At 30.7% G+C, this 23,404-nt stretch overlaps 1 protein-coding gene across 6 annotated transcripts; it reads left to right on the forward strand.

The window, feature by feature from the left end:
- The first annotated feature begins 9,401 nt into the window (after positions 1 to 9,401).
- On the forward strand, positions 9,402 to 15,759 carry LOC18104333 (protein WVD2-like 7). 6 transcript variants are annotated; one of them, XM_024583422.2, is made up of 11 exons: positions 9,403 to 9,682; positions 9,786 to 9,869; positions 10,013 to 10,171; positions 10,838 to 11,539; positions 12,236 to 12,607; positions 12,701 to 12,759; positions 12,828 to 12,923; positions 13,096 to 13,189; positions 14,704 to 14,799; positions 15,005 to 15,051; positions 15,208 to 15,759. In XM_024583422.2, exons 3-11 carry the CDS (start codon positions 10,070 to 10,072, stop codon positions 15,347 to 15,349), a joined length of 1,710 nt encoding a protein of 569 aa, XP_024439190.2. In that variant the 5' UTR covers positions 9,403 to 9,682; positions 9,786 to 9,869; positions 10,013 to 10,069; the 3' UTR covers positions 15,350 to 15,759. The 6 variants fall into 6 exon arrangements, with proteins under 6 accessions (XP_024439192.2, XP_024439190.2, XP_024439191.2 ...); XM_024583423.2 differs by lacking the exon at positions 9,786 to 9,869; XM_006376094.3 differs by having other exon boundaries at positions 9,404 to 9,869; positions 10,841 to 11,539.
- The last annotated feature ends 7,645 nt before the right edge of the window (positions 15,760 to 23,404 follow it).

Below are 23,404 nucleotides of genomic sequence, written 5' to 3' on the forward strand. Positions count from 1 at the left end.
GAACACAAACCAATAAATTAGTGTGTGTGTGTACCGTGGATGTCATATTTATACTAAAGAGAAGAGTATAACATTATCATTAATAGTGAAAAGAGAATGACTTATGTTAATTTGTGTAAGTCGAAAGACCGAAGAAATATATAAGAAAAGTAGAAGAGTGATATTTCTTCTTGGATAGTTGGTTGGAAGTAGTTCTTTTGACTTTTAAGGTCTAATTATTTTTATTTTTCCAATCTTCTTAATTAAACAAGTACCTTTCATACTGGGCATCCTGTAAATTTATTTATAAAATATTGTGTTTTTTTTTATTGCTAATAATAGAGGAAAGTGTCGGGTTCCCTTATTTGCTACAAAAAGTGAAAAATGTCCAGTGAATTATTCAACAAAAAAAGTCAAATGAATGTTAATTATTTGCCGAACATTAGACATCAACTGAATTTATGGCCTTAGATCATGCAATTGCAGTGAGAGTCTGCAAGACAATTTGCAGCAGAAAGAAAAATAATTCTTTGAACATGTTTCAGCCTTTTCCACCCAAGTTTCCATGAAAAGTCAATTTTCTTTTATTTTCTCTTTTTCTTTTCTTACAGTGTAGAATCATGTTTGCTAAAGTTCAGTTGGATTAAGACGTGCCGCCCAAATCTTTCATGGGCCAACCAGGGCATGACTTTTGGGCGAAATAGGAAGCCTATCTCACTGCCATCATTGACCGAAGCACATGTGCCAGTAAAACGATGTAAGACGCTGGTTAGGAATTTAATGTTTTATGGAAATTTGAATTTTTTTTATTTTAAATTAATTTTTTATGATTTAAAATTATGTTAATGTGTTAATAATTAAAATTAATTTTTTTAAAAAAATATTATTTTGATGTATTTTCGAGTAAAAAATATTTTAAAAACAATCGCTATTATAATATCAAACACTATCTAAATGTTTTTTTTATTAACGTGGGTGTCCGGATCACCTTACGCGCACCTCGACTAATCTCACGGGCCCTGAAGTTAACGACCATGTAAGCCCCCAGTGGCCATCATATTAGTAACCACAAGGCTCGAACCTGAGACCACAAGAAGAGCAAACCCCTTAATCTCAAATTCTTATCATTGAACCACCTACTAGATGGTTACTATCTAAATGTTTTTTCAAGAAGTGATGTCATATACATTGTACAAAATTCTCATATAATATATATGTAATTATTTTTGTTATATGAGGCTAATCATTTTAAATTCATGTTTTACCACTTATATGTTAACACCTTAATTTTTACGTGGAAAGAAATTATTTGTAAGATCATTTTTCTAGGTTAAAAGTAATCAAATTAGAAATTTTTATGATTTTATATAGTTTTTATATCAAAAATGTTCAAAAGCATTTAGAAAAATAAAAGCACATAGATTTGTTTTCAGAAGAAGAGGTTTAAAACACAAAATTAGTACACAACACTAATACATTCTGGTTTAAACCTTGTAGAAAAAGTTATATCACAAAACCAGGCCCAGGACAAGGCCCAGGACCAGGCCCGATATTTATTGGATGTACTGTCTCAAATGAGGTCTGGTCCAGCCATTTTGAGGCCTGATATTTTTCTCACAAATGTGTGCTTTTTACATCGATCTTGATAATCAAAACTCTAACTAGGAGGATGGTCTGTTCATCAAAATAGATAGCAAACTAATTCTCTCATGGTATATAATATGATAAATAACTTACAAATAAAAATTTTATATAATTTTTAATACAAACTAATATGAGGATTTATAGATAGTAAAGTATAGATTATATATGTTAATTCCAAATAATTATCCTCTTAATGCATTTGTTTGGATAAGGATACTCCTATATTATGTATATCCGTAATAACTTTAAGTATATATAAATTGATTAACTTCGTGGAAATATTTGTTTGAACCAAAAAGAACCCTAAACTGATTATTTTTCTGCTACCTTCAAGGCTTTTATTTTCAATTTCTACTTTTTAGACCTGGGATATTTCATGAAAAATGATTTTTATAAAAAATTATCTTATAAACTTTTCTATATTTATTTAGTATTAGAGAAGATGCTGAATATAAAATACTTTTTGTTAAAGAAAAAATTGATTTTGTTTATAAGAAAGGGTTTTACTTTTATTTTGATTGGAATACACTTTTCAAGGGTTGTAAAAAATTTAAAAATATCATATTATTTATTAATTATATCAAATTTGATTCTTAATCTTTTAATTGCAATATCTTTTATTTTTAATCATTTTTTTTAATATCATCCCTTAAAATATAATTTAATTTAATTTTTATATCGACTTTGATCCTTTTTTTATTGTTATTTGTTTTTCTCTCATGGTATTTATTCTTGTCTTAAGTGGTTTTTTTATTTATCAGATTTGATTCTTATTCTTTTAATTGCTACTTTTTTACTTCAAATAATTTATGAAATTAATTTTTTTAAATTTTATCCTTCAATTTTTTCATCTGTTAGATGTGATATTTATTCTTTTAATAAACTTAAAAAAATAAATTAAAACATTAATAAGTTATTTTCTAATTCATTTTCCATAGTATAGCCAAACACTAGAAAATATTTTACAACTTATTTTTCACAACATTACGAAACATCATAAAATAATCACTTTCTATATAAATCACTTAAAAAACCACCTTAAGATTTTTTTTTCCTTTCGCTTTCATCTATTTTAAGTTGTGATATGACACAAGTTCTAAGAGATGATGACATGCATATGATTTTATATGATACTTTATTTGCATGATATTTCCTATTTTCATTCAGCTTCCTTTATTTTATTTTATTTTTCATGTTTCTCAATTGTTTCCCCATGTCATACGAATTAAAAGGTTGACTAACCTAGGTTACTTATATAGCTTTAGGAAATGCGGTCAATCCGTATTTCTAAAAAAATTTAAATTTGTTTGTTAAAAATTAATATTTTTTTATATTTTGGATCGTTTTGATGTGCTGATTTCAAAAATAATTTTAAAAAAATAAAAAAAATATCATTTTAATATATTTTAGCATGAAAAATACTTTGAAAAACAACCGCAATCACACTCTCAAGTAAAGCCAAATGGTTCTCTTCATTTCTAAACCTAGCTATTATAGCTTTAATCTATAGTCAAGAAAAGGTTGTCTTATTTCTTTTTCAGTTAAGATTCATGACAATCTAACAATTTTAGGTGCACACCTACTCATACCCTTTTTTTTTCTTTGTTTTTACCGTAAGAATCTAACTTGCGTATTCTCCAAAACTAAGTCTTTTCTCCAAACTATCTTAAAAATGCACCCTCTGTAATCTATATATATTTACGTGATGGTACATTTAAACGAATTTAATAATTTTTTCTTGATGTTGACTCCAATGTTTTAATTTAGATAGTGTAATAAAAAATAAATTGAAAAATATTTTCCAGTGTTTGGTTATGTTATGAAAAATGAGCTGAAAAATAACTTATTAATGTTTTATTTTTTTCAAGTTTATTAAAATAATGAGGAACAAATCTTACAAATTAAAAAGTTGAATAGGAATGAAATTGAAAAAAATATAATTTCATAAATTATCTCAGATAAAATAAATAATAATCAAAATAATAGAGATCAAATAAAAAATAAAAAAAATTGAAAGATGAAGAAATTAAAATAATAATAATAATAATAATTTTATAAATTATTTCAAATAAAATAAGTAACAATCAAAAGAATGAGGATCAAATTTGATAGATAAAAAATTTCAATAAAAAAATGATAAGGAAAAAGCAAATAGCAATTATAAAAATAAGGACCAAAGTTAATATAAAAATTAAATTTTAAGAGATGAAATCAAAAAATAAATATTCAAAAAAAAAATATAGCAATCAAAAGTTTGAGGATCAAATTTGATATAATCAGCAAATAATGACATTTCTAATTTTTTCACAACTTTCGGAAAGTGTTTTCCGCCCAAATTTTCCAGGAAAACACTTTCCTGAAAACCAAGCCAAATTTTCCTTTGACTGGAAAGTGTTTTCCGTTGACCAACTTTCCTAATGACAAACAAACACATGAAAGTTTGGAAAATATTTTCCCGGAAACCACTTTCTGGAAAACAAACACAGCCAAAAGGAAAAACACTTTCCTGGAAATCAAATCAAATTTTTCTTTGACTGGAAAGTGTTTTCCGTTGACCATCTTTTGTAATAGCAAACAAACACAGGAAAGTTTGGAAAATGATTTTTCAAAAACTACTTTTTAAGAAACAAACATGTTCTTAGAAAGTTAAGAAATAAAAAAGATTGAGAGGATACAAATGTTTTATACAAATGTTAATATATATATATATATATTAACATTCACGATGAACCGGTAATCCTTATTATGATTTAAAACCATGATTTAAGAGTATTAGATCAGTCATTTAATGTCTATTAGGGGTGTTCACGGTTCGGTTCGGTTCGGTTTAAACTAAAAAAACCAACCGAACCGAATTACAGTAATTTTGTAAAATGCTAACCGAACCGGACCGAAAACCGGTTCAAACCGAACCGGTCCGGTTCGGTTAAATCCGGTTTTTTTGGAAAAAAAACCGGAAAACCTAATCCCATTCACAACTTTCTTCAAAATTTAAAATTTGAGGATTTTGTAGAGAGGAGCGATCTGGTAAAGCCATTGCCCACTGTACTACAGATAGTTGCCGGACGTAGTTCTGTGGAATAGTTGAATTCACTCTTCGAAGTAGGAGCCAACCAGCTCTCTGATCCAAAATATCTCCAGCAAAAAGAGAATTTGATCTCTTCTTACGTACGCTAACAATGCTGCAAACTTCATCCTTTGATTCTTCACTCTCATATCTTGATAGCAGTTCCAAACTAGATATTTCAGTATCTGGAAAGGAAGATTGAGGATTAATTGAGAGGGGAATTTCTTTGGAAAGGAATAAGGAGACGGCTTTTGTGAGATGCACAGGAGGCAGGTTATGTATTGTTATGTTAGGGTTAGCCGGTTAGGTTAAGTTAACTATTTATAGTATAATTTTTTTTTAATTGTTTATTGGGTCCGGTTCGGTTTGGTCCAGTTTCTGGTTCAAAACCGAAACCGAACCGGACCTGTTAAAATTTATGGTTTTAAAAATCGGTTTAATCGGTTTTTCTTTTCGGTTAATTTTTCTTCGGTTTTATCGGTTTTCTCGGTTAATCGGTTATTTTGAACACCCCTAATGTCTATGAAGATTGTTAGATTTTCATTTATACAATGAAAGACGTTTGAGAAAAAATAAAGTAAACATTATTACAATATATTTTACTCAAATCAGTTATATTGTACATAGAAAATATCTTGTAATAAAAAAATAAAATTTAAATACTATCGAAGTATATTTTAATTAAATCAAATGTAACAACACATTCATGAATGGTTATGGATGTAAAAGTGAGAAATTAAAAGAGGCAAATTGGGTTTTTTTTTTATAAATATTTTGGACCCTTTTATATTATGGGCTTTACAAAGCAATTAATTTAATCAGGACATGATTGTTTTACGGTAGAAATTTTAAAAAAAATTAATTTAAACTTTTTGATTTTTATTATTATTTTAATACTGATATCAAAAATAAATTTTTAAAAATAAAAATAATATTATTTTTATATATTTTTAAATAAAAAAATTATTTTAAAAAATAACTATATAAAATTATTGGAGATTCATAATGCTAGCTAGAATTACAACACATGGTATTATCAACATGCCAAATTTTAGCTCCCATCTGCAATCTTATCATCACTCATCGATCAATCCAAAATACTCCCACAAGCAAAGTGTCCTTGAAACACCAATAATTTGAGTGATTGCCATATATATATATATATATATATATATATATATATATATAAAGTAACTAGAGTATTTTCTATTTTAGCAGGACAAGATTAATACGCAATAAAAAAGATTCCTAATGCTTGCCCTCATTTCTTTCTTCCTTCCTTCTCTTTTTAATCGCATCCTCTCATTTTCTAGACAAAATTAATTAAAATTAATTAAATAAATATAAGATTTTCATCCCATCCCTTTGGAATGGACCGACGACATGTTTCAAACTCTGTGAATTGAATTCAGTTTAGAGATTCGAATGAAATCTTATATTTAAAATCATCTTAAGTGTGAAGAAATGAATTTGATTTTTAAAAATATTTCAAAAGTAAATTATAGATAAATCCCTCTAATTTACAATTCCAAAGAAAAAAATTTAATATTAAACCCAACCTTTTAAAATACTCATTTAGCTCATTTTTTTTTAATAAATCTTTGAAGAAATAAGATAAATGTAATAAGGGTAATATATAAAATAAAATTAAATCAATTTTATCTATTTTAAAATTAAATCAATTTTTTTATCAATTGAACTCAAATCAAATATTATAATTGAATTCAATTATAATAGGAAAATAATTCCAAGCACCACTGATTTATTTTGATCAAAAGCAATTCATTATCCATAAAAATCTAAAATAAAAAAAAAACAAATTGTTAGATGATGCAATGACTCAGTAAAATATATCTCAAGAGAATCAAGGGAGAAGTTGACAACTATACAGTAAATGAACCACCTCTAGATTTTTCTCATTTTATTGTGATTAAAACAATAGATTAATATTTATTTGTTTGTATTCCTTAGATTTTCTATAGTTTGTTACATGTAATATTTTATAAATAGTTGAATAAAAAGTAAATGGTAAGAAAGTCAACATGTTCAAACTCTCCCCGTCTTTCCTGTTTACCTTGTTTATTTTTCTTACACAAATTAGTATACCTTGCAAGCTCCTGCCGACTAATAAACAATGCAATCAACTACCTCGCCTCGCCACATGCACTGATAGTAGTTGAACTAATCAGAGGAGGAGGAGGAGGAGGAGGAGGAGGAGGAGGAGGAGGTTGAAGTCTAAGTCTCTATTTATGTCGCAAAATAATAAAAAGAAAATTAAAACGAGAGAAGATGAAGTAGGATTTAGGATTTGTTCGACATTTGACATTGTTGATATTGTTTTTTCTTTTAGTAACTCGAGGTGTTTGATTCAGTTTACGCGTATCATAATTAATCCTCGAATTCATTAAATACCCTGCAAAACTAGTAAATAAATAAAACATCGTAGATATAAAAAGCATGCATGCTGAGGCTCCAACTTAAAAGCAGAGGTAAAGAAACCTTGCCACAAGCCTCGGTGATTGTGACATTGTTGTTGTTGCTGATTGTAACTTACGAGCAAAATTTGTTTGTACTATTTTCTTAGCACTCACATACGTACAACGTATAGTATAAGGCTTTAATTAGGAGTTATTTCATAAAGAGATGTGGAATTTCCAACCTACTGTCTAAAGGACTGCAGAATAGGCCTAACTTTCATAATTATGATGGTACATGCAAGCCAAAGTTGTAGAAATTCAATTCAACTAATGCATTCTCTAATTACAAATTAAATTCACTTGTAGATTGTAAAATAATCAAATAATAATAATAATAATAAAAAAAAAAAAACAGGTTGCAGAATCCAAAGGCAGGAAAGAGACAAGAAAAAAGAAAAAAAAAAAAAAGGAAGAAAAACACATCTTCTGCGTCACGTCATGGAAAATTCATCAACACATACCACCTTTTCAAGACGTTGATGCCGAGACGGTTCCAAGAGCATCAAAGAAGACCGCTATTGAAGGTTGTATAATGCCTCACTCACTGTTGAAAGCTCACTGCCACCCACCACACGCTGGCGCATGTTCTTCACATGTCATCTTTTTCTTCTTCTTTTTTTTCACTTTAATCCCTAATCTATTAGAATTTATTAATTGGTTCTCAATTTTGATCCCAACCAAACCCCAAGACCTCTTATTTTAATTTAATCCCTTTTTATCTAATAACTCTTCAATTTAGTTTAGGATTTTATCCAATCTGAGTCCAATAATGGCCTGGCATTAGGAGAGAAGAAGGACAATGAAAAAAAAAAGAGATAATTAGTGTGGTGTAATTGTGTTCATGATCCAATTTGTGAATCTTAAGGTTAATTTGGGCTTATTAGTGTCGATTCCAGACTATTATTATCTCAATATTTAAAAAAAAAATTCACTCTAAAATTGAGTCATATTCAATCATAATTAGATTAAGAATATTGCCTAAAAAAACTAATTTTTTAATATATATACTTCTCAATTTATTTTAGTAAACGACGCATTTTTTTTTTGTTATACACTCTTATTTTTTTTTAATATTGTAGCAAGCACTAATAATGTCTGCACATTTGTTTTGGTATTTTGAAAAAAAAAAAATTACTTTGACTCATAATAGAGCGTGGGAAGTTTTAACATTGATCTTCTAGGTCAAGATTAACAACATTGTCCTTGTTGTGCTCCTTATTTTTGCATTCAATAAAATAAGACTGCTTTAATTTTTTAAACAAAGAAAAAAAGTTTGGACATCATCACTTTATAATATTTTTGTCAATTCAAGTTTTGACTTATTTAATTTAGAATGTTATACCTCTATAGCTATTGTTAAAACAAAGCTCGTAATAATATTATTAAGTCTGTGTTTAATTTTGTAATGTATGATTCTTTTAAAAATATATATTTTTTAAAAAATATATTAAAATAATTTTTTCAGATTTTTTTTTAATTTTTTGTATTTATATATCAAAATAATTAAAAAATATATTAATTAATATTTTTTTTCATACTTAATATATTTTTAAAATATATCGAAACATAATTTTGATCGCAAAAATAAACAGCTCACAAATCTGTACTCGGGTATGGCTTATACAATTTTTTTTTTATTAACGTGGGTATCCGGGTCAGCTTGCGTGCATATCGACTAATCCCACGAGCTCTGAAATTAACGATTATGTAAATCTCCAGTGACTATCATATTATCAATCATAGGAGTCAAACCTGAGATCACATAAGAAGCAAATCTCTTAGTTCTTTATTTTTTGTCATTGAAAAACAAATTGCCACGTGGGCGCGGCAAACCGTAAATTGCTAATAAAATGGAGGGATCATCCTTATGCAATCCATGGCTCTATTAGTAATAATTAGATCATTTCCATGCCCGCTTTGTTCCATGCAATAATATTAACCTATTATAAAATCTGATAAAAATGGGATGACTTTATAGTTTATATATTTACTGAGCTGGTTGATCTAGTTAAATTTAAAAAAGATTTGGTCCAGACAATTTTAAAGATTTTTTTTAATAAAAAAATTGTTCAAAAATGATGTATTTTTAATTTTTAAATTTTTTATCCGAAATAATATTGTCTTAAAATTAATTAGGGTTAACTTTTGATTTTGACCCATGAATTAACCCAATAATTCAACTTATCCTAAACCGAGAGAGATCTCGACTAACAACTATGCCCGGGAGTAATAGTAGCAACAGGTCCTTCATGTCCCCTCCTAGCCGTAACAAGCAAGGTATGGATATAGAGAAGCAACCAACCAATCCCAAAGAACAAAATGAAAAAATGCCCGAAGAGATTCTTATTTGGTTAATTGGCTAACCTTTCCTCCATTTATTTTTCCTGGCAACCAAACAGAAAGAGAGAGAAAGCAGTGAGTACAAGAAAATGTTTTAAATCTTTGAACAAGAAAGTTAGTTACCACTTACCACTCAGTCTTCATTTTGGTCCTTAACACGTGCTGAATTTCAAAGGTTGGAAACCTTAAATGCATTAACTGGTCTTGGATTATATTTCAGAAAGATACATGGGTTTTTGAAATGTGTTGCTTCTTTCATTAATGTTGTTGCTGTTCAGCTGTGGAAATGGAGAGTGATCAGACTGAACATCATAGGCATCGTCGTCCTCGGCACCATCAAGACATGTTTACAATACTGGGAGGTGTTCCCTTATGTACAATATAATTATTAGATTCTTAAGAAGCCATGATTTTCAAGATATACTTTCTATTTTAGACATTTTCATGGATTCTTATGATACATGATGACTTGGGATTAACTGGGTTTTTTAATATATTTTTGCAGTTGTTTTTCATGCATGAGGAGATTTGCATAGAGAAGTTAAGTCCATAGAGAGAGGAAATGGCCACTGAAACAGACCATCTAGATCACCATCAACATCATCAAACCTATGGAGACAAATGGTCATGCCTACAACTATCATCAGAGAAGGGAGAATCCCAGGTATAATCTCTCGCTGTTTTGCCTAACGTTTCTTGCTTGGTTTACTTTGTTTCTGCCATCTGCAAACAATAAATTTCCATTTCCCATATAGGTTATTTTAATATTCTACACTTTATTATTAATCAGATAAAAGCCTCAGTCAGATTACTTAATGCGTAATCAAAGGCAAATGCCCTAACTTTTGCAGCAAATTGTGTATGTTTGTGATTAAGATTTAAAGAAAACTAAAAATGCTTGTAAGAAAGTGTTAACGAAGAGCAATTTTCTCCATTGAACGTAATGCCATTTGTGTAGTTTTATGTTGATTATTAAGAGATTTTCAGAATCCTATTGGAGCCCTGAAGAATTTGAAATATAGAACCAAATCCAATTGTTTTTAGTGACAATCAGTTTGATTAATAGGGTAATTAACATGAAACATACTAGATCAGAACCCTGGGTATTCACCAGAGAAACTATAAATTTAATCTAGTTCAATTAGATAACTTGCAAGTTTTTTACCCAGATTGCACTAATTATCAAAAAATGGAGTGAGTTACTGATTGAGATGTAGAACTGCATTTAATTTTAAATGTTGAAAGTTGTTCTTCGGTTAATTTGATCATCACTGTTCAATGATTTTTTCTTTTTTCCCTTTTGCGTTTTATTTATCTGTAATATCTAAAGCAGGATGTATCCATCACTCAAATTCTGGATTGCGGTTCGATATCTTTTGGAAGATACACTGCAGACACACTTGCATGGGAAAAATATTCTGTTTTCTCCCACAACAGATGTCAGGAGGAGTTGGAGAAATTTTTTAAGGCACCAGGATTAGTTGCTCAGAAGAAGGCATACTTTGAGGAATACTATAAAAAAATTAGAGCTATGAAGGGATTGCAAGCAGAGCAAGAAACAACTCAAACTGATTCCTATCAAAATGGACAGGAGATTACTACACAAGAAGAAAATGGTGTTGATACTGAAGCATCAAAAAAGGAAAGTAAACCTAGCAATACTAGTCAGGAAGAAAATGGTGCTGATGTTCACAGATCAAAAGAGGAAAACAAGCCTAGCAATGCCTATAAAATCCAGATTTTAGATAATCATACCACTGGTAATATTAACCCATCTAGGAGAGGCATTAATGATGGAGTAGAAGAAGAAAGTTACCTTAATGGGAACAGTGGTGGAGCTAGCAAAGAAGATGAAATAGGGGTATGCTTTTCTGCCAGAATACCAAAATATTCTATGGAAGATGGTTCCTCGTCATGTACTCCATCAGTCAAAAGCAGTTCCAAAACTAGACAGAAAGGGAGCCCAGTCAGCAATGAAAACAAGAACAATGGAAGCAAACTGAAGAAGCAGGCATCTAGTATGAGGGTCAAGGTAAACAATTAACGTTTCATTCCAGGTCACCCCTCCTTTACCAATCCCAGGGTTGATAATTCATGTAGGTTGTAATTACTTTCTTTTTAAATCCGTATATCAAGCCCATTAATTTCCTTTTTAAGGGATTGGCTTTTGATCTATGTTCACTGAAGGTATCTTTATCCTGCATGCAAAATACCTAAAGAGCTTGTTTCTACATGCATTGTTGCTAGTTCCTGATAGATGGAAGATCTGTTGATCATCTGCTTTGAATCGAGATGGAAGGCCAGGAGACCAAACACCGTGAAACAAGGACAGATATTCTTGGTTATATTTTCTCTCATTTCCTTATCTTGCTACCCAATCACAGTGGATTGCAGGCCACTCAACCCAAGAGTGAGGCTGTGAGGGGCGTGTCAAGAGAGTGACTCCATGCAATTATGGACAAAACCAAATTCCCCCCCTACCTGCCTGATTAGCCCCTTGCTTTTATTTTCTTGAATAAGCTCTAATAAGTGTGTTGTGTTGCATGTAGTTGTTGTGATTGTTACACTGCCATCATAGTCTGCCATGATATTGAAATGTTTTCCTGTCAAATTAAAGCTTACATGACTTTTCTATGTTCTCTGCAATTTGTGCAAGGCTTTCTGATTGCGCTATCAATTACCAATACCAATGTCCTAATTATCAATTTTAAATTGCGTTCTCAACTAGGGGACTGTCGCTTCTGCTGCAAACAGAAAAAAATCGGACTGCAGAATGAGCAAAGATGTGGTTAAGCCATCCGAGAAGCCAAAGCCATCTGTTTGTAAGGAAATTACAAGCACGGCAGATGTTAGTCTTGTTTCAGGCAAAAGAATTACCACCAAGACCGCAAGCAACAAAAAATCTGACCAGGTTCAATCACATAGACAACGTAGGGAAGTACAATCCAGTGCAACAGTACTTCATGCTTCATTAACAAAGGGCAAAATAGTCTCACTGTCTTCTAATATTAGAGGCGGTCCACCTAAAACACATTCAACTCCCAAAAGCTTGTCAGACAGGCTCCCAGGAACATCATCAGTTCTCACTCGATCTGTTCAGGTAGATCATCTGGTCCGTGTTCACTTGGGCACTCCAGTGTTCTCTGCTTGTTAATGATTTTCACTGATTGTTCATCTGCATTTATATATGCAGAGAAGTTCGAAAGAGATGACCACCATTAGTCATTTGAGAAAATTCAGTGTAGATAACAGGTTTGATGTCGCATAAGACCTCTCTCTCTTCCTCTCGCATCAGGTTTTAAATTTGGATAATTTTTCAGGAGCTGTGATGGATTTGGTCAGAGGTCTTTAGGGTTGAGTGGCCACCATAGTCTTCCAGAGAGTAGAGAATCTGAGAGCCAGAGACCAAAAGTCGTGTAATGCATCATAATTGGACCTCTCTTCTTGAGGGTTTATAGCATTTTAAACTTTTCCAATTCTGAGTGGATGGCAGATGGCTATTGCCAATTGCTTCTGCTAATAAGTTTTGTATTTTAAATGATCATTTAAGATATTAGAACTGAATTCGATTTCTTCAACAAATATCAGGTTAAAAACTCTTCCTGACCGGGATAAATCAAATCAGAACACTGGACCTGAGCGTAGGCCCGTCAGTTCTGTCAAAGGACGGAGACAGAAAAAGGTGAACCTTGTTGTGTACCTGATATATTCAAGTTACGCGTGCATAGTTTCTAGTCTAATCATTTTGATTCTAAACCCTTTCATGGGTTACTGCTTTCAAAATAGTCTTGTAATTGAATATGAATGCCTGTGTCCCAGATGAAGCAGCAGGCAATGGTCCGTAGAATCTATAAAAAAGAGATCATGCCATCACAGTGATGTTTTGATTATTGTACTGATTGACTGCAAGTAAATGTAAAACCTGCTTTATTTTATTTAGATCGGGAAAATCATATGCTTTTTTGAAACCATGTGCTATGGCTCGAATCCGTAGTCAATCCTATTTTCGATTGGAGCAGTCAATGTTATTCGCAGGTTGTGCTTCTTTTTTTTTTTTTTTTCATTTTTAGCACAAACTTATAGATTACTAGAAATGAGAATTAGTCTTGAAGATGATATATAGATGATGTGTTTTTCTGTGGAAGATACTGAAAATGATGCAAATGGCCTGAAGGTAGCACATGTTTATATAATACCATGATTCACTCTTGTTAAATGTGTTTCCTTTGTGTGTGCATATGCAATTTTTAACATATGGTTTCTTATAAATATCTTATTTTACTCTTCTTTATGATATTTAGGAAAATACAGTGACCAATACATAAATAGAAATCAACTTATCAACCACTATACATAATTCTATCCGACATGATACTAGGTGATTCTATGGCATCAGTCCAGTAGTGTATTTTGGCTCCCTGCATTTCATTCTGCAGAATCCTCGTTTGAGGATGAACTTGGGATTGTTATACATTATAAGCAAACTTATATTATAGAGCTGTAAGGCTGTTTTGTGATTTGGAACAGTTTTCCTTAATCCATCATTATAGCAAGAAATTGAAGTTCCATTTAGGAAAATTTCTGGCACTGCCATTGTACTGGCACTCCATTAAGATTCCAGTTTTTGTGGATTCCATATGGATCCGCATGATGGGATCTAAAAATAATGACATCTGACACTAGATGTAATTACCATTGGAATACTGAACAGTTCTTCATTACTGTAGGCCATTTTCATTGTTCATTGTTGGCTACAAACTCTAAAGGTCATCCTGTTATTGGAATGCTCTACCTTATCTAACTAGATTCTTTGCACCACTGTGCTGGCTCTTGTGCCATTAACTCTATGAATTTATCTCGCTAATAACTCCGGGTCTCATATTTAATTCTATATTGATACCCTGACAAACTAGGATTATATACCTACTTGTTGCTAGGCAGGCTCTTCCTCCAATCTACAAGCTAGCATCATTGATGATATTCTGTTTTCTTCCGAGTTTAATCGTTATTTCTCGTTGAATCTGTATGATCAATGTTTGCATGATAATTTCTTCTGACACTTTTGGATTATTATAAATCTGGTTTTCTAACGTTGTCTGGTATCTGATACTTTTATCTGTTTCAGATGATAAACATCATTTTATCTCCATTTAGTAAAACTCTTACTTCCAATTGATGCATGCATTTGCTCTGCAGGGATTAGATGAAATCGATGCCAGAATTGGACCAAAATCTGACTCATCCAAGGGGACGGGCAGTCAGAGGACCTCAAATCTAAAGCCCGTGCATAAGGTCAAATATTATCCTGTCTCTCATTTATATGCTTATAGTTTTCTATTTTTACTTCGAAGTTGGAACTTTAGAATTAAGATCCCCCCACTTTTGTTTTTCTCTGTTACAAAATTGAAACAAGCTGATAACAGTGTCCTGTTATGAGATAATGCCCCCTTTTCCATCAATTGTGAAGAAATTTCTGAATCATGGTTGGTAATTTCAGATTGTTACATCTCAGTCTGTATACCTGACACGTCAAAAGGATTCAAGGTATGAAACATCTGCTTTGCGTTTCCCTTTTCCATCTTTCGTATCTGAAAACTTTGGTCATTTCCTGCTGATAAACTTGACTCCCTGTTGTACGGAATTTTTCTAGATTTGTTTAGGTATTGATACATGTTAAACCTGTCTCTGCACAATCGCCAGACACATTGATGCACGCATGCATGGATTATTATCTCATGACAATTGTGTTCTGTTTTCTGTGGCTTGGACTAATACAATGCCATCACGCACAGACAGAGGATGCCGATTTGGCTTTGAGAGTTTAGCAGGTAGAGGGAATTGAGGTCTTGTGATGTTCACAGCCCACTGAATCATTAGTGTGAACTGCAGATGACAGGGCATGCACAGTGATTATCAATGTAGCTAGAGTCTAGGCAAAAGGTAGGTTGGAAATCTTGATACAGGAAGTAGAAAAACTGCATGAAGAATCAAAAGCAGATTTGTAAATTGGAAACGTGCCACTCTTGAAGGCTGACATGACATGTTTAGTTGAAACTAGTTTCAGGATATGAAGGTGCTTGTATAAATGAATGAGTTCTTTTGCAGCTATCATGAGAACAAATCATAGCTCAAAGTGTTAGCAATCTCTTAAATAAAATTTAGTTACTTTGTGAATAAGAAAATATAATTGATCTTAAAGGTACGAATTTGTAGTTCAATGATTTATTGATGATTTTTGCTCTTTTGAATCCACTTTACGAGTCTTTCTCAAATATCCCCTCTCTAGCTTTGGATGCCAATATCCACAAAAAATTCAAGCCAGCATTAGAGCAGGTTTCATCTGGCATGCTTAGAGATGTTTCGACAATTGCCAGTAAAAAGGAGAAATGATTGGGAATTTAGATTCAGAATAACAATTCAGTCCAAAATATGAACGGTGGCATTGATTCTTTAACATGTTGATCTTTCTAACAAAGCGAGGCTATAAACGAATCAAGGAAGAAGAATAGACCTATTCTTGCCAATTGGTCTCCAGAGAGCAAACAGAGTTGCTTGCTTGTACACATGATCCTGTTGTCAATCCAATCAAAAGGCCCTTCCCCCTTGGGCAGTGGTGGAGCCACTTAGGGGTAAAAGAAGGAAATTGCCCCCTTAATTTTTTTTTTTAATTTTTTTATTAAAATATTAATATATTAGGTTTTTTAATTTTTTTATTAAAATATTAATATATTAGGTTGGATTGTTACTGCACGGAAGAAGGAAAGTTGTTATTATTTATTATTTGTGACTTATATGTTAATATAATATAATATATATACACACACAGTTCATTTTCCAAATTTTTCTCTTTTTTTCTTTTGTATCTATATCAAATCAATGGGACCGGCTTAAAAATATGAGTCCCCTGACTAACAAAGAGTGTTTTGCGTTCCTTGCCTTTACCGTTTTGTTATTTTCATAAGCTGTTGTGCCACTTTGTTTTTTTTATAAGTTCTTGTTCTTGCCTTTCCTGTAAGTAAATTTTTCATCAAGTATAATTAAGCAATTATTCTATTTTTGTTTTTTGTTTTATTATTAGGTAAATTTTTTTTATTTTTTTATTTATTTCATTTTTTAATTTTAATTTTATTATTTTATAATTAATTATTAAAAATATTAGGATTTATGATAATTTAGGGGTTTTGATATGAATATATTCAAATATGTTGAAAATAAATTTTTAAATCTGTTAATTTAATCAATTAAATATTTCTTTTTTTATTATAAAGGAATAAATTAATATTCATGTAAAATCACTATTCTTGACATCTCTTGCATTGGCAGAGTAGTTTATTGAAATTTAATATTTTCACATGATTTGTTTGTAAGTAAAATATCAAGTAGAAATCATGTTTTTCAAGAATTGTTCCTCTTACACATACACTAGGCATTGCTCCTCAATTAAATATCTAGAAATAATTAAGTATAATTTAATCAACATACTTATTATATGCATATATATATATATATGCATTGAAATAGGTTTTGATTTTGATGAATTGATGTTTATTTTGCTATGAATTTCATATGAAAAATTTAAAATTATTGTGTAACTCAACTGACTTTTATTTAACAGTGAATTATTGTGTAGTTGTGTTAATTATTATGTAGACACTAATTATGATAAAAAAATCCAGCAGGTTCATATTAAATTAACATGTCACTAGACAAGTATTTCAAGCGTAAATCCCTTGAGGATAAAGAGTCAATCAAAGTTTCAAGTCATGTAACTCCATCAAGTTCAAAGAAAAGTCATATTGAAATCAACCCCGACAATCATAATGTAAGTTTTTTTAGTTTAAAAGTATTTTTAAATTAATTTTACTTGATATAAATTAGTATATATGTTTTGAATTGATTTCTAATGCATATCTATATAATATAATATAATATTTTTAATAATTTGCCCTCTCATTGAACAAACTCTGGCTCTGCCACTACCCTTGGGTGTACAACAAAAGCCAACACCGCCGCACCGGTGTCCCAACCAGATTCACGAAGGAACCAGATTCACGAAGGCTCCACCATTCTTCCACCCACTTCCTCTAGCAACCCCTGATTCAGAATAGATAAGCACACTATGATCGTATCTTTAAGCAGTTTCAAGAAAGAAAGATCATCATCCAGTATCGACTAATGTAGGCAGCTTTATATTCTTTTCTTCTATATTTAAAGAAAGCTGTTGGTGACTATTGCAAAGTTTAGATTGAGGTGATAAAGAGATATTTTGGCCCAAAAAACACATGCATGAGAAAAAGCTACGACACTTTCCTGAAAGAACTGGTTGCAAGCGGTCCATGATAACTGACAAACAAATGAAAGGATCCATATCTGCAACATGCTTTACAATGTCCTCCTCGCTTCTGGATGCATACCCCAAGATGTGGCGACAAAAGAAGAGAGCTCTACTTATAACAATCACCTCTGTGATTGCAAGAACCATTACGGCCCAAACAGCCATTTTAGCTGCCTGAGGATTTCCAGCTCCTAACACATTTGAAACCCGGGTGCTACAAAAAGGTTCGAAATTTTCCTTCAGAAAGAGTAATGACAAGGAAAAGGAAAAGAAAACCCAGTTACATGATGTATATGCAATAGAGTTATAAACAAGTTTAGTATAATACCTTACTGTGGCCCCTAACCCATAAGGAATGAAGTAATGCAGATAGGTGATTTTAAAGCTGCAAGCAATCACTTGGAGGAATCAAAAGCATTCCAGTTAAAACCTCTTGCAAACTGAAAGGATACCATGTAGAGAGTACAGAAGTAAAAGCCCAGGTTGCAAAATAAGCACCTCATTAGACTAAAGAAATTGGCACACAAAGGATGATATTACATCCCTATCAATGTTGTCAAAATCGCGAATTGACTCGTAAAATCATTTTAGGAGTCAACATGTATCTAATATGTAAAATTAGACTAAAAACTTGAAAATCAGTAAAATCGGTTTAAACTCGATCAAACTCGGTAAAATCGGTAAACTCAGACTGATTTTACAACTTTGAAAGAAGTATAAAATTGTATAATCTGATAATCTATATCTTAGCATTTTCATTGTTCCAAATTTATATCTTGCAAAACTTGTGCAATATAATAATCAAAAATTTGATTTTGACTATAATTATTATAACTTTTTTAACGATATAAGTTACTTGTGAATTTTATTTCTGTAAAATGAAAAAAACTTATTCATTTTTAACAGTTCCTTATGTAAACTATTAATATATCAATTGACATATTCCTAGGGACTTGTTTATTGTAAATAATGAAGTGAGTCGATTTGTCCAAAAAATAAAGAAATTAATGTGAAAAAAATAAAGGTTTTTGGACTTTTCTATTGTTTATTATACTTTTATTTTAATTGTGTTATATTGTTAATTATTATTTGACTGAAATTGTTAATATATAATTAATTAAAACATTTTGCTTATGATATCTGAGTTTATATTGTATATTCTGTGTCGTGTTAAAAAATATATTTTTAACAATCTTGAACCCTACTATAAACAAATAGTAAAGAGGAGGGGGGGGGGGGGGGTTTGAAATATTTGAGAAAGAAATTACCAAGTCATTTCTGCAGAGGGAACAGCAAAGCAGAAGAGCTCCCTTAGTTTCAAAAAGACATCCTTTGAGAACACACAACGAGTTTTCTCACATTTCGAAGAGTACTTCATGAAGAATCCCAGCAAGATATCATTTAAACCAATATGTTAGACTGATAGCAAATGCTGCTCTTCCCATTTCTGCTTTAAACACTAGAGCCCAATAAAGAGGTGCATGGAAACACAGAGATATGTAAATGAACTAAACAGCATTGGAAGGATCGAACTCTGAGTTTGGAAGTAGCGAATCAGTGCTTGAAGTAAAGCATATGAAAATAAGTTATGAACAAGGCAAATACAGTATTTGCGAGCGGCATGGGAGATTGAAGGTTATCTTGGCCTAAAAGGATTAGAAGCTTGTCTATGAACAACCATAGAAAGGATATAGGGAGACTAACCAGAATCAAGGAAATGATGGAACAATAAGTATAAATCCCAAGCTTTTGATATTGCTTTGCTCCATAAGCTTGCCCGCATAGAGTCTCCAATGAACCAGCCATTCTGAATTGTTGACATTCACAACACCAAGTGGAGCTTGAAAAGCTTACTCGGAACTCCCTGAACCTATATATCATGTAAGCTGAATATGCATCACATTTAGTTCCGCTTTGAGTGTTCAACTTGGTTAAAAGAAACAAATAAAAAAACACCAAAACCTTTCCAAATCTGGTTATTTTCATTTTCTTTGCAAATCAGTATAGTAGTCATTGCACAAGTGAGGAAGGTGACATACTAGCTAACATCATAAATGTAGCATGTTCATCATCATCAATATAATGTTGATGTTCATTCCTAACTTCTTCTTTAGTATCCTCAGCAGGGGCATTTGGAATTGGGTTTTCTAGAACATATAACTTCTTTTCTTACTTAAGAACAATTCTCATATTTCGATGTCAATTCAAGAAATTTGATCTAGTTAATTTGTTAACATCAAATATGCTTCGTAGGGATATGTTACTATTCATTTTGTTCTACTAACCTATTTATATAAAGATGAAAAGTATTAATTTCATGCATACATATTTAAATTCTAAATTTAGATAAGGTCTTTAATTCTAATTTGATCTCCCACTATTTTCTTGCAAATTAATAACCCTCCTTATTAATTCGAGAAATCTCGTTTAAATTTTTCTAGTGAGTTAGGATCCCATTTAATTTATCTAACTTTAAGTGACTTAATAAATCAAAATAAATTAAATTAGGTAGATAACATAGTTTATCAATCACATTTTTATATGACTCATAGATCAATTAGGCGACAACTTTTTGTCTAAACATATCTTATATGTTTCGTCTAACTCATGCCTCTAACCTCATATGATCATAAGTGATTCATATGTGTTAGTTTAGTAGAACTCAATTTTATATCATTAAACATATTCAATTAACGGTAACCTTGAGTGACTTAACAAGTTATCCATGAATAAAACTTTAGTTTTATGCATATAAAATTAAAAGACAATTATTCATGTTCTCAACATGTACTTAATATATTAATGAGAGATTTATTATCAATTAAATAGATCTCATACATAACATGGCATGACAAATATACATTTCATACATAACAATTTATATATAAATATACACCCCTAGTATGTCATTTTAATTGGATGGTTATGGACATATATAAGCTAATTCCCTCAAGCCATTGAAGAGAATTAGATGGTCAAATCCTAGGTAGTTATAGCAAGTCTTCATAAGTCCATTGCAAGCACCTCGGTTATAGCCTTCATTGCCATTTTTTTCCTTCCTTTTGGATTACATAATAATTTCCTATTTAAATTACTACATTTCTAAATTACATAATATTTACATAATTAATTAAGAAACCTTGAGTTATATTCGAGGGGAATTAGATGAGAAAAAAATTACAACCCAAAAGAAAAAATAGAGATAAGGCGAAACACGCAGACCCTATTTAATAAAAATTACAACCATTCAACCAACAAATACAAGTACAATCACATTGGTCTTTAATGTCCATAATAACCCATCGTGTATAAAACATTTTAATATGCATAATTAAAAATACATTTCATGCTACTCTAATTATTGGTTTTATGAGCAATTTAAAATAATATTTATAACACTTAGAAATGTTCAATCAAATCCAATTTGATAATTTCCCAAATAATTTTTTTCCTGGCTTAAAAAACTTTCATTAAATTAGAAAAACTATTTTTCTAAAATTTAGTTAAACCATTTAATTAAATAAATCCTAATCTCATTAGGATATTATAAAACTAAAAAAATAAATTAAACAATTTAATTCATTCCTAATCTAGTTAGGAAAATTAATTCTATAATTAATTTAATTTAGGGTATAAAATCTAAATTTTATTTATAAGCTTAAATTCATAATTTGCCTTGAAACCCTAAATTGTAATTAGGCATAAAGTTTTAGGGTCATATTCATAATATGTAAACTTAAAAGCCTAATATTTAAAATTAAAAATGAGGCAGGGGTAAGGGGCAGTCCCCAAACCCTAGAGACCAAAATTTAGTCTTCTTCTTCATCTTGCAGCTGTTGTTGTCATCCCTGCCCATGGCCAAAGGCAACCCTTGGCTGCTAGCGCAGCCAGAGCGCGCTCTAGCTTGGGGCAACAACCATATCAAGTGCACTGTTGCCTTGGATAGCAGTAGCGCTAGGGGCTAATGCTGTCACTAGGAGTGTTTGGGCCCCTTTTCTTTTGAGTCATTAGAATTTGAGCATAAAATCCAGATTATGGCAAGATCTGAAACTCTGCTAGATCTAATCTGGCCAAAACAGTAATCAATTAGAGTTTTCTTATTTCAAAAAATCATTGAGAGAAAAATTTGACCTCTTTTGGAAGAAAAAAAATTATTTTCTTACATATAAAATTATTTTCTAATTAATGCCAAAAACAATTAAACATATGATTAACAACCCTAATTGTTCTAATGAAAGCTCTGATACCACTGTTGGGTTCCCAAATATTATACGTGCAACAAAATTAATAAAATAAAAATTATTTGGGAGTTTCTATGATCCTGTTAGACAAATCTAAATTTATTTAGGGATTTATTACCTGAAGATCTAATCTTCTTCGACTTTGAATAATTCTTTAAATTTTGGGTTATCGCAAACCATAAGTCATTCAATTGTCCAGCTTCCAACAGCAATCCACACGAACCACCAATGAAAAATCTCATAAATCCCTATTTAGGAGAAAGAGATCGTTATGTATAGAGTGTTAGCTCTCTATTCTGTGACTTATGTAGTTTTTCTATCTAACAAACAACTACTAAAAAAATTAGAGGCATAACTTATTATTTATAGGGAAATTTAAAAAACCTTATAAATTAACAAAATATCATTTTGCCCCTTAAATAATATCTTTATATTAATTCAGGGTAATTTTAGAAATTAACTCAATCAAGTCATTATTTTATTTGTCTAGGTCTATAAATATAATCTCAGTATTAATTATATTCTAGTCCTTAATTTTTAAAATATATTTTAATCAAGTCATATTTCATTAAATCATCATAGTTTAATTTCTGACTAATGGTTCTTAATATGTGTGACCCATTATGTTCTTAATGTGTTAGCCCAAGTATAAGTTATAATTATAATTAAATAGAATTAAATAAATTAATTTATTATCAATTCAACAATTGATTAATTTATATTTCAAGATTAGATGCATCATCTAACAACGTGTCATGATCCCTCAAATATTAGAAAAATCATTAGTGGTTTGACTTAACCTTCTAATGATCACTTTCCCAGTGTAATTAATATACTTTCATCAATAATGTTCTAATTTAACATTAAAGTATAAAATATGTTTGTTATGTTAAATCATGTTTGTTCTCTATATAGTAGTAATTGATTGCTTAAATAAGATTTGAAACTCTTTTCAAATCTCATTCCAACTTGACTAAGGATTTCTCAGTCAATACTATTTGAGAACATATAAAACATTTTTCCTAATTCATCTAGGGTGATGAATCATCTCTTGATCACTCAAGTACCTTCATATAGTTCATGTTATACCCAATGTCTGCCCTTTTGTTATCTTGATTAAGATAATATGTAATTGGATCAAAGCATAACATTTTCTATATAAAATAACTTAGTGATCTCAAGCATAAGGATCACTTACACAACTATCACATGAGTCTTTCCATAGATATAGGTGACCTCTTCATATGGAATTCTCATGCATGATAGTTAAGTGTACATGTCTTATGACAAGCACCTACATATTAGTTCTAGGTATCTCTTA

This window comes from Populus trichocarpa, chromosome 13 (assembly GCF_000002775.5).
Source record: "Populus trichocarpa isolate Nisqually-1 chromosome 13, P.trichocarpa_v4.1, whole genome shotgun sequence".
Classification (NCBI taxonomy): domain Eukaryota; kingdom Viridiplantae; phylum Streptophyta; class Magnoliopsida; order Malpighiales; family Salicaceae; genus Populus; species Populus trichocarpa.

What these genes read in the sequence shown, in the direction of transcription:
- LOC18104333 (XM_024583422.2), top strand. Translation starts at nt 10,070, where the DNA reads ATGGCCACTGAAACAGACCATCTAGATCACCATCAACATCATCAAACC. An exon ending in AAATTCAGTGTAGATAACAG is followed by an intron (nt 12,760 to 12,827) that starts GTTTGATGTCGC and finishes ATAATTTTTCAG; the next exon opens with GAGCTGTGATGGATTTGGTC. An exon ending in ATCTAAAGCCCGTGCATAAG is followed by an intron (nt 14,800 to 15,004) that starts GTCAAATATTAT and finishes TGGTAATTTCAG; the next exon opens with ATTGTTACATCTCAGTCTGT.